We start from the raw sequence: 13,008 nt of genomic DNA, 5'->3' as shown, positions 1-13,008 counted from the left end.
TTGCGACATTCCTTCATTTTGACACACGTACAACAAAGCATAAAGCAGGCTTTACAGCCTCCTTTCATCCCTCCAAATCTCTATGTTTTTTTAATACTCAGCCCTTGCTCAAACTACCTATCTTTAGGATGTGTTTAGGATCTACTCATTTAAAAAAAAAAAAAAAAAAAAAAAAAAAAAAATTATATATATACAGTGGGGAAAATAAGTATTTGATCCCCTGCTGATTTTGTAAGTTTACCCCCTTACAAAGACTTGAACAGTCTATAATTTTTATGGAAGGTTTATTTTTACAGAGAGAGACAGAATATCAACAAAAAATCCAGAAAAAAAACTTTAAATAAAGGTTATAAATTAATTTGTATTTAATTAAGGGAAATAAGTATTTGATCCCCTACCAACCAGCAAGAATTCTGACCCCCACAGACCGGTTATGTGCCCATGAGGCACACAAATAAGTCCTGTCCCTGTATAAAAGACTCCTGTCACAGAATCAGTTTCTTCCGTTCAAATCTCTCGACCACCATGGGCAAGACCAAAGAGCTATCAAAGGACGTCAGGGACAAGATTGTAGACCTGCACAAGGCTGGAATGGGCTACAAGACCATCAGCAAGAAGCTTGGTGAGAAAGAGACCACTGTTGGTGCGATAATTCGAAAATGGAAGAAATACAAGATCACAGTCAATCACCCTCACTCTGGAGCTCCATGCAAGATCTCATCTGGTGGGGTAAGAATGATTCTGAGAAAGGTGAGGTCAGTCCAGAATTACACGGGAGGAGCTTGTCAATGATCTCAAGGGAGCTGGGAGCAGAGAAATGCTGGATATGACCCCAAGAACACCATCCCCACCGGGCATTTCTTTGCCTCCAAACACGGCGAGTGGAGTTGATGCCAAAGAGCTCAATTTTGGTCTCATCTGACCATATCACATTCTCCCAAGCTTTCTCTGAATCATTCAGGTGTTCATTGGCAAACTTCAGACGGGCCTGTACATGAGCCTTCTTGAGCAAAGGGACTTTGCGGGCACTGCGGGATCTCAATCCATTATGGCGAAGTGTGTTACTAATGGTTTTCTTGGTGACTGTGCTCCCAGCTTCCTTGAGATCATTGACAAGCTCCTCCCGTGTAATTCTGGACTGACCTCACCTTTCTCAGAATCATTCTTACCCCACCAGGTGAGATCTTGCATGGAGCTCCAGAGTGAGGGTGATATATATACAGTATATATATATATACAGTATGTATACATATATATATATATATATATATATATATTAGGGCTGTCAAACGATTAAAATTTTTAATCGCGATTAATCTCAGAATTTCATATAGTTAATCGCGATTAATCACATAAAAAAAAATCTGTGTAAATGTTATAGAAAACAAGGATTTTTAAGTGAAATGTTACAATTAAAATGGTGAACACATTTTATGCTAAATGTACTGATGTTAAAAACTGCTGGGACAAGAGAAAACTGTAAGGGAGTTTATTCACTCACATACTAGGCAGTAAATGTCAGATTGTAGGTTAGAATTTCTCCATCAGCAAACATTGTAGATCAGCGGTGCTTTAGGTGGGATAAGGCGTAGTTATTGTATCAGACTTGTCTGTGGTTGTATCGTGACGATGGTTTGATGGACGTTTCTACACGAAGTGAGTGTGTTTTGACCCTTTGGGGCTTTCATAGTTCATGAACTAACGTGCTCGACTCAGCTTTCCGGTATTCGGTACAGAAGAAGAAGTTAATTAAGTGTAATAAAGTGTTCTGCTCCCGACAACTTGTGAATATAGCGTGTATTTATTTCTTTATTATGCAAGTGCATCACTACCACGATCGGTTACATTATGTTAACAAACCGCAAATGAAAAACGGTGGCAAGTCCGACATTAAAACGTTTGTTCTACCAGTCAAGTCTCAACATGAACTAGAATTTGCGTTAATGGCACTAATTTTTTTAATCGCGTTAAATTGAGGTCGCGTTAATGCGTTATTATCGCGTTAACTTCGACAGCCCTAATATATATATATATATATATATATGAAAATTGCAATCATTTCTTTTGTATAATTGATTTTATATACCAGTAACATGTGCCTGAAACATCCAAACTCAAAAATCAGTTTCCAATTCATGAACAGTGTGAGTTTAGTGTATTTCCAGTACAGGCTCATTTTGACAGTGCAACATCATTCTGTGCATGAACTTCCATGCTCAGGTGTGTGCACTTACTCATTGCGTTACTTTTTCTCTCCTTGCTTCCTGTTTTATTATTGACAGAAGACTTTTAAATACATTAAGCATGAACAAGCGAATGTGAATAAAATGCAAAATGATTACAGCGTATCAGTGTTAATGTGAAGACGGTCTAAGGCTTTCCATTTTTTTCTCAGCAGTAGAACTTGTCATTTTAAAGAACCCTGTGTTGTGAGGTTCCTACAAGCTGTGGGAAGATTTAGAACTGCTGGGATAATACTGATTTTCTCCACAACCCTGCCAGACTAACGATGATTTCCACTCTGAATGACAGGCTAACCGTCTGAGCTGCTCCGAATGACATGTACTAACGTTTTTGTCTGGACGTAAGCAGCATGCAGTTTCAGAAATGAACTTTCTGATTAGCATTAAAATAGTTCAGAAGAAAAAGAGACCTAAGATACAGCTTAAGAGCATGCAGAAACCTGAAATGTAGATAATGAGATGAAAGTAGAAAAACCTTTAAACTTGTGAAAGACGGCCCACAGTTCAGCGATATCTGTAGCGAAGGTGATGTCCGTATCCAGAACGATGACTTTCTGCAGGTCAGAGGGCAGCGTCTTGGTCAGAACCAGCTTCATCAGTCCATAGATACCAGAGTAATGCTTGTTAGGGATCCACGACACCTCAGACTGACAAAGAGTGAGAGAAAAATGTTTTTTGTTAAAGTGTTATTTTAAATTCCAAGACTAATAGAAAGATCATCATAATAATAATAAAAACAATCTTAATTATACATGCACAATGATAAGTAAATAAATGCACATTCATACAGGGACAGTGGTAGCCTAATAGACAGAGCTTTGAGCTATCAATCAAAAGGTTGAGAATCCCAGCTCTGCCATGCTGCCACTGTTGGGTCCTTGAGCAAGGCCCTTAACCCTCTCTGCTCCAGGAGAGCCATACATGGGTGACCCTGCGCTTTGACCCCAGCTTCCAAACAAGCTGGGATACTGTACTTGTGTATATATGACGAATCAAGGCCTTCTCTTTTAATCACAGTGATGGTCATCTGCTATTAAAAGGAACTTGATCTTATTACTATCTTTTGCAAAATAACACAAGCACTATTAACAACAGGCCAGGTTTAGCAAGACAAAAAATAGACTGCATGTCCAGAATCATATGCTACAGCTAGTGTAAGTACAACATTTACATTTTTAGATTTAGCTAATGCTTTAACTCAAAGCATCTTACAGAGCAATTACAACACAAACAGATAAAAGTTTAGAGCCTTCACAGGGGCATTACAGTGGTAACCTGGCAATAGTGGGACTTGAACAAGCAATCTTCTGATCACTAGAAAAGTACCTTAACCACTGAGCCACCACTGCTACAGGCAAAAACTGTCACTAAAATTTTTTTTTTATTTACATAAAAGTTGCTAAATAAACAATATTTAAATGCTAGAGTAACATTTAATTTATTTAATTAATTTATGTTTAATAAATAATAAATTAGTATTAAAATGTATTATTAAAATGCAAAAGGTTCAATATATAGTAGCAATTTTATTTACAGGTTTGTTTTAGTATTATTTAGAAAAAAGCAGTATTAACATTTTTTTAATCCTAAATTTCCTTAATTGACTGTAAACTAAATTTGCTGTAGAACTCTGTCACACTGTAGTATATCTAAATACATGTGTATTAAATATTAGGCTTTTTGAGTAAAAACAACACCTATATTTTCACAGGTAGGTAGGTTTAAGTATGTTAAAGTCATAGGTTTACATACTCTTATGTTAAAGTCATTAAAACCTGTATTTATCCCCTTTACAGATTTCTTGCCACCAAACTTCAGTATTAGCAAGTTGTTTAAAATCTACTGTGTCCATCATTTAATCAGTTTTTTAGCATAGTGGCTCAGAAGGTAAAATACACAGAGATGACTGTGCTGTTAAATAACTAACTGCATTAAAATAGTTGTATAAAGGTCTGGTGAAATATTTGTGAAATATTTCAGGCAGACAGTAGCCAAGGTCGGTATTTCTGTTTTGGGTTTTTTTCTAATATAAAAGTAGAAAGAATTATATTTATTCAGTTTTTTTCTATTCATTATTTATTTTTACTGCAGAAGATGTCTGGAATGTTAAGTTTGACTATATATTATCAATATAGAAGTAAAACCCTGCATCATGTCTGTGAAATGCATGTTCCAGGGTCTATAAATGGACAGAAAGGTACTTAAACAGAGACAAAATACCCCAGTTGTCTGACAAAGCTGTAATGATAACTTGTTAACATGTCTGTTGGACATTCCTTTTTTGTTTTGTTATAAGCTAAAAAAAATGGACTAAAAGTATAAAGAATTCACCTTCAGTTCATCAGCATCGTAAAAGTCCACTTGAACAGCTGGCACCATCCAGGTGTGGAAGAGGGAGGACAGGATCTGCTGGGCTATGGAGTCTGTGATGAAGTGGAAGTGGAGAGGGTTCCGTCTGTAAAACACAATACAAAGAAACATTCTAAGATATATTTAAGTGCAACATCTCTTTAAAGCAAACATTCATTTTTAAAGCACATATTTAATCAAATATAAAATGGCCACAGGACAAAGAACAGAAAACAAGCTTTGTTTATTTTACTGTGAGTATTTGTATTCCTTGACTTTTTGTAGGTTAATTATTGAAAATAATCTGGTATTTCAGTATGATGTCATTTAAAAATTACCTAAGTCTAAATTTTAAATGTACGACAGAATGAATCAGTAGAAATTATTAAGTGTTTTTTATTTAATGTTAGTTGAAGGAAATTCTGTACAATCTATACAGGTGAATATTTTGGCAGTTTATTTTTTTCTTCCTGGCGGATCCTATCAAGCTCAGTCAAAATGAATGGTGAGAGTTTGAACTGCCTTCTTCAGGTCATCCCACAGTTGTTCGATGGGGTTGTTCGAAGTCTGGGCTTTGGCTGATTCACTGAAGGATATTTAGAGACTTCCCAGTTCTAAGTTCATAAAGTTTAAGGATGTTCCTGTAATTACATTTACATTTTCAGCATTTAGCAGACGCCTTTATCCAAAACGACTTACATTACAGTTACAGTATACAGTCTGAGCAACTGAGGGTTAAGGGCCTTGCTCAAGGGCCCAACAGCAGCAACCTAGCAGTGGTGGGGCTTGAACCAGCAATCTTTGAATTACTAGTTCTGTGCCTTAACCACTAGGCTACGGCTTGCCAGACATAGTATTTGACTTCATTTACTTGTCACCAAATTCTTACCAGCCTCCTGCTTAAAAGAACTAACATAGCATTATGCGGCCACAATGATTCACCATAGAAATAGAGTTAGCCACGTTATGTGTCTGCTTTTTCCCAGACATAGTGCTTGCTTTAATGCCGTAAGAGTTAAATATTTGTCTCATAAGACCAGAGAATCTTCTTGTTGCCAGAGTTCTTACTCCAAGCATGTTGTCATATTCCTTTAACTTAACATACACTGATCAGCCATAACATTAAAACCACCTCCTTGTTTCTACACTCACTGTCCATATTATCAGCTCTACTTACCATGTAGAAGCACTTTGTAGTTCTACAGTTACTGACTGTAGTCCATCTGTTTCTCTACATACTTTTTTAACCTCATTTTACTCTGTTCTTCAATGGTCATGACCCCGACATGACCACCACAGAGCAGGTATTGGGTGGTGGATCATTCTCAGCACGGCAGGGACAATGACATGGTGGTGGTGTGTTAGTGTGTGTTGTGCTGGTATGAGTGGATCAGACACAGCAGTGCTGCTGGAGTTTTTAAATACCGTGTCCACTCACTGTCCACTCTATTAGACACTCCTACATAGTTGGTCCACCTTGTAGATGTAAAGTCAGAGACAATTGCTCATCTATTGCTGCTGTTTGAGTCGGTCATCTTCTAGACCTTCATCAGTGATCACAGGACGCTGCCCACAGGGCGCAGTTGGCTAGATATTTTTGGTTGGTGGACTATTCTCAGTCCAGCAGTGACAGTGAGGTGTTTAAAAACTCCATCAGCATTGCTGTGTCTGATCCACTCATACCAGCACAATACACACTAACACACCACCACCATGTCAGTGTCACTGCAGTGCTGAGAATGATCCACCACCCAAATAATACCTGCTCTGTGGGGGTCCTGACCATTGAAGAACAGCATGAAAGGGGGCTAACAAAGAATGCAGAGAAACAGATGGACTACAGTCAGTAATTGTAGAACTACAAAGTGCTTCTAAATGGTAAGTATGGCTGATAAAATGGACAGTGAGTGTAGAAACAAGGAGGAGATTAATGTTTAATGTTATGCCTGATCAGTGTAGAGTGAAAGCCAAAAGTCTGACAAGGTTTCCATATTTAATATGATTATATTTATAATAGGTAAACAATGGATGCAAATGTAATAACTTTAATAACAAGCTAATAATAAATAGATTAAATTCACCTGCTCAAGTCTTCTGAGAATGTGCTTCAGTGGAAAGGATACATTTGGTATGTTATTACAGCCCTAAATATTAATTTTGTAGTTTGTCTATATGAGTCACAAAAAACAAGATCAGGTCACGGCTGAGAATTTCCAATTCTAATATTCCAAACTCTGGCAAAAATTTTAACTTGTGAAAGGCTTCAATATATAAAATAAGATATCTGTCATCTACAATCTGCCAGTGCAATATTTTAAACAAACAGAGTAGCACACATTTCCCTCAGCTGTCAGATCTAATGAAAACTACAGACACAAAGAGACGCATGATCATGACTGTCATAATACTGTAAAGATCCGAGCGACTGTGCATCATGACCTAAAAAGACACAAGAAAAACTGTTACATAACGAGCACATTTTCACAACCAAGAACACAAACTGTGCATCCAGAAAGAGTCCGCTGCAGATCTGCTAGGTCACGGTTAGGATAGAAGTGCTGTGTTCTTGTCATTAGACTGCAGCTCCGGGCTAAAGAACAAGACTCATGCTGTCTGAATGATGCAGTGAGGTCATGAGCTTCACTAGGACAAAGTTATCGCTGCAGGCCACATTAACCAGTCAGCTAACTAAAAATACTTCAGCGCTACATCCTTAAATAAATCACTTTGCTGGAGAATACATTTGATCTTGCTTTAAAATTAGGGATAAATGAGTTCTGGCTACAAATCATGTTTTGTCTGGTCAACTTCATTTCATTTATTAATAAACATCCTGCATTTCAGGTCTGCAACACATTCCAAAAAAAGTTGAGACAGTAAAGCATTTACCACTTTGTAATGTTGCCATTCCTTTTCACCACACTTAAAAGACGTTTTGGCACCGAGGAGACCAAGTGATTTAGTGTTTCAGCTTTTATTTTGTCTCGTTCTTCCTGCAAACACATCTTAAGATGTTCAGCAGTACGGGGTCATCGTTGTTTCAAAATTCACCACACATTCTCTATTGGGGACAGGTCAGGACTGCAGGCAGGCCAGTCCAGTACCTGTACCCTCTTCTTCCGCAGCCATGCCTGTGTAATGTGTGCAGCATGTGGTTTTGCATTGTCTTGTTGAAAAATGCATGAACGTCCCTGGAAAAGACGACGTCTTGAAGGCAGCATATGTTGCTCTAAGATCTCAATGTACTTTTCTGCATTAATGCTGCCATTACAGAAATGTAAATGACCTTTGCCAAGGGCACTGACACATCCCCATACCACAACAGACCCTGGCTTTTGGATTTGTTGCTGATAACAGTCTGGATGGTCCTTTTCGTCTTTGGTCTGGAGCACACAATGTCTATTTTTACCAAAAAAGACCTGGAATGCTGATTCATCTGACCACAATACACGTTTCCACTGTGTGATGGTCCATCCTAGATGCCTCCGAGCTGAGAGAAGTCGACACCGCTTCTGGACATGGTTAACATATGGCTTCTTTTTTCCACAGTAAAGTTTAAAGTGGCATTTGTGCATGTAACTTTTTTTGTAATGTTTTGTAATCCCTTGCCCATGTGGTTATATCAGCTATTGTTAAGTGGAAGTTCTTGATGCAGTGTCATCTGAGGGATTGAAGATCACGGGCATTCAGCTTGACCTTGCGCCCTTGGCCGTTACACACTCCGTTACAAATTCCTCACGATTCCTTGAATGGTTAATGATATTATGCACTGTAGAGAGAGAAATTTGCAAATCCCTTCCATTGTTTTTAAACATTTCAATAATAATTTTCTCCACAAACTGGAGATTCTCTGATCATCTTTGCTCATCAAAGACTCAGTCTTTCCTGGATGCTGCTTTTGTACCAACCATGATTACAATCACCTGTTTGGAATCACATCATTATTTAGTTTTTTTCACCTCATTACTAGCCCTAAATTATCCCAACTTTTTTTGGAATGTGTTGCAGGCCTGAAATGCAGGAATGGAAGTATATTAACCAATGAAATGAAGTTGAGCAGATAAAACATGAAATATCTTGTGTTCAAACTGTCTGCAATCAAATAAATGTAAGGAACACTGTGTTTTTATTTTTCCATACTGTCCCAACTTTTTTCTGATTTGGGGTTGTATAAAAATGTCTGTAATTCAATAAATATAGCTGAACAAAAATAAAATGTAAATATATTTTTACTGTTTGCCTTTCTTAATACCTCCAGGAACACTATTTCAGAATTAGATCCAACATAAGGAAATATATATTTTCTTTTTATTTATTGATTTATTTAATATTTGATATTGATTTATGCTCTTTCACGCACAACTGGCGCATTCTTCTAATGACTAACAACTTAAAGCTAACAACTACAACAGACTCTGTTTCTCTACTTAATCTAACGATCTAATGAATCGTTTGCTGCCTCCTCTTACAGTTTCTAGAATATTTTGTATTTATAGAACTCTGTCTCTACCCAGGCTTACCCCCTTAGAGCTTCCTTTATGGCTTGTGCCACCTACATGATGTATTTACATAGTATTGCATGTACTGCATCTGAATTCAGGCGGCTAGACACAGACTTATTATATAGCATTCATGAATAGAATAAATGCCATACATTATGTATAGCAGCAGGAAAGAAACTAACAAACAAAACAATTAAGATGCTGAATGAACTATACAAGCTAAAATGAATTATAATTTGTATATTTTGTAAATATTTGGTCCACCATTGCAGTAAGATGGGGTGACCACAGCCAAAGCCTTTTAGGTTATAAAAAGTGTATTTGGTGATTTAAGAGTGGTTTGTTTGTATGTAAATAGTTATACTCCAACTGTGGAAGCTCACAGCACATTCATTTTTATTGTTTTCATTTTCATGGTATGTTTCTGTTCTGTGCTTGTTCAGTAGTAGTGGGGATGGTCTGCTTACGTCAGATCTTGTCTTGGTCTTGCTTTTTGGAGGCAATTCCTAATATAGAGCTAACTCCTACATGTAAAAGAGGGAAATGCTTCCTTCTTCCTTGCTGATGCAATATGAAAAAAGCAGTCTAAAGTCATTTTTCAGAACACAACACATAAATGAATAAATAAAAGCTAAAAGGCACCAGTGGGCATAAACTGTACATAAAACATAATCTGTAGAGGTATAATGATGATTTGGGTGTTTTTCAGGTCATTCATATAAGTCATATAAGGTGTTTAGCTTTAAAGTGAATTGTTTATCTGCTTTCATAACCAGTATGATTTTTATATCTGAACCTTAATTTACTCAAACCTGTCAACGTTATTATAACTGCCAGAATTGGACAGTAAGTGGACACAGTATTTAAAAAGTCCAGCAGCTCTGCTGTGTTTTATCCACTCATACCAGCACAACACACACTAACACACCACCACCATGTCAGTGTCACTGCAGTGCTGAGAATGATCCCTCACCTAAATAATACCTGCTCTGTAGTGGTCCTGTGAGGGACCTGACTATTAAAGAACAGGGTAAAAGCGGCTAAAAAAAAGTATGTAGAGTCAGTAATTGTAGAACTACAAAGTGCTTCTATATGGTAACTGGACAGTAGAAAAAAGGAGGTGGTTTTAATGTTATGCCTGATTGGTGTATATATATATATATATATATATATATATATATATCAGGTCATGGTGGGCAAACTCCACACAGAAAAGACCCGGACCGCTCCACATGGGAACCCATTCCCACCCCTACCTGTCAGCCAACATGGGCACAGCAGGTGACCACATTAAAGGAGAAACCAGGCTAGTTCAACATCATTTCCTGAGCTCAGAAATGCTTCATTAACTAAATAGTTACAAAATCACACAGACACACTGCAAAATTTTGTATAATACCCTGGAAGGGTTGTGTTGCTATAACTGCTTGTTTAGAGATGAATGATTGCAGTGCAAGAGTGTATTCAAAAGTGAACAATGTTCATGCTTTTTAAGGAAGCTAGTATCTGAAGACTATTAGGTGGCTTCTAAGATCTCCCAACAAGTTTCGGTTTGGAAAGTATATTATTTTAGTAAATTCAATTTTAGATGTCTCCAAAAACCTTTAGTAAGCTTTTCTTATTCGTTGACATGTGATAATAGCCATTGTCCACAGAACTGCATTAAAATAGCTTTTATTTTTTTACATCTACCCACCAAACAGTGTAATTACAGAGTAGCTAAACACCATGTATCATCTCTTTTTATCACGTCACGTGATTTCTATATACTGTGGGACTTTGTTTGGGAGAGGAGGAGAAGAAATAGGATGAGAGCTGAAGTTCATGAAGGTTAGGTTGCCAAGCAACAGTGTGCCATTGCACGAGAAGCATATTCAGATTGGACAACAACAAGGCCGGTACAGCGACTGAGACACTGGTAATGAAAAAGAGCTGAAAATAAAAACTGGTCATTTTTATGTGGATGATGGAATGGGAACTTTTTGAGGTGTCAGGGTTGGCATGGCTGATGACATGCTGCCAGTTTCGGGCTTGGCTTTAGACCACAATAGATGATGTAACAACAAGTTTCCCCAATAATAGAGAAAGTTCAACGCTTTACTGCAGACATGACTGAGTCCTGTCTGACTTTGTGACTCCCTGTGTGTCTGTTTGTATTGTTCTATTTGTAGTTTGTTTGGCTAATATGCTGGGCTGACGGCTTGCCCAGCTTTTCCCATCAGCCCCTTTGCTGGCATTCTTTAGTTCTCGTTTCCGAGGGCCCAGTCGCTAAACAGTGTCATCATTCCTGCCTTGTATCTGTCACGGGGATCTATCCTGTCCTCGAGTTTTGTCCAGTGGTGGCGTAGAAGCTTTCTGTTTTTGCCATTACCGGTTTGCTGGGGTCCCCTTGTCTTTGACAAGCGTTTGGGTTGTAGCACGTTGGTGGATTGAGTAGCTAGCGCAGTTGCACCCTACTGTTCCTGCTATTTCTTTTCAGTCCATTCCTGAGTTGTTTTTTTTGCCTTTTTTTGGCTTAGCAATTGGTACACTATGCTGCCAGTTGCATAATGAATGACTTTTTTTGTAAGTAACAAAAAGGTACAGACAAGATAGTCCGGTCCTTCTCCCCTTGACTGTTTTGCTGGTGTTCTTTAGTTCTGGTTTCTGGGGGCCCAGTCAATAAACATTGTCATCATTCCTGCCTTGTAGCTGACACAGGGACTCATCCTGGACTTGAGTTTTATGCTGGTTTGCTGGAAATTCTTGTCTGTTTCTTTGCTGAGCGTTTGAGTTGTAGCACGTTGGTGGATTGAGTAGCTAGTGCAGTTGCACCCCACTGATCCTGATGTTTCTTCCTCAGTCTCTATCTGAATTTTTCCTTGTTTCCTGGAGATCGAGTGGCGTGCAGTGTTTCTGCCCTCAGTGATGTAATCTATTCTCATAATCAGTGATGTTTTCTATACTCGTGTCTCACTTTTGGCTGTGTCTTAGGTTTGGTTTAGAGAATTTATTGAGTTTTATTATTTTATTAATTCATTCAGTTATTGATTTCACTATTGTTCTGCCTTTGTAAGGTATCTTGCACTTGGGCCTATCATTCAACAATGTGGGTGTGGGGCTACACCTGGCATCTCTGTTATATCCGGCCTGCCAGTATATAGGACGCACACGGTTGATACTACGAATCCCAGAATGGACTACAACAGCAGGCACACCAAGACCCATCTGCACCTTTCCCTCACTCTACTGCACATTCATCCGAGGTCAAAAGTCCTGCATGTTTGGAGGCACATACCTGTGTGAACAGCTTTACACACAGAACATACACAGAAATCTCATTGATGCACACCTTCACTCCATCTTGAGGGTTTTCACAGCACACAACACTGATAAACTGGCAGCCAAGAAAAGGTGCCAAACATCTGGCTCTAGCTCCTATACATAAAAGACAAACATAGCCTACCTAAATATATTTTCCTTTTGCACCTCTCAGTACCAGTTTTAAATTTTGTCCCTCCCTGTGATTGAGTTTAACACATTGTGTCAGACTGACACCTCCATGTCATGGTAATATTAAAGCAGATGTCATATTCTGTCATTGTGTTTGGTGATATTCAGTTACAAGCTGTATTAAACTGCATTGGGTGACATTTAGCTTAGAACCTTATTGTTCCTAATACGTGACTAGACTATCTTGTTGTACTACTGTTGTTGTAGTGTATTGTCTGAGTGTTGTTGTGATTATACAGATACTTGCTTGTTTGTATAATGTGAATCTCTGTAGTGTTTACTATTACTTTTACCTTTTGATTTATGTAACTTGCTATTGGGGCCTTAATTTCCTTCGGGATTAATAAAGAATCTGTCTGTCTGTCTGTCTGTCTGTCTGTCTGTCTGTCTATCTATCTATCTAGTTTGTATCTTTCTGTTAC

At 38.1% G+C, this 13,008-nt stretch overlaps 1 protein-coding gene across 1 annotated transcript in view; it reads right to left on the bottom strand.

Moving 5' to 3' along the window:
• Positions 1–13,008, bottom strand: part of LOC134324741 (xylosyl- and glucuronyltransferase LARGE1-like) — a 124,044-nt gene that overhangs the window by 35,009 nt on the left and 76,027 nt on the right. Inside the window, exons 5-6 of the mRNA XM_063006680.1 lie at positions 4,575–4,698; positions 2,719–2,890 (exon numbers count right to left, since the gene is read on the bottom strand). Of these exons, the coding sequence (XP_062862750.1) occupies positions 2,719–2,890; positions 4,575–4,698 (296 nt within the window). The remainder of the gene's footprint in view (positions 1–2,718; positions 2,891–4,574; positions 4,699–13,008) is intronic.

This window comes from Trichomycterus rosablanca, chromosome 1 (assembly GCF_030014385.1).
Source record: "Trichomycterus rosablanca isolate fTriRos1 chromosome 1, fTriRos1.hap1, whole genome shotgun sequence".
NCBI lineage: Eukaryota > Metazoa > Chordata > Actinopteri > Siluriformes > Trichomycteridae > Trichomycterus > Trichomycterus rosablanca.
Note: the sequence above shows the minus strand (reverse complement) of the source record. Positions and strands in the feature narration are given on the sequence as shown.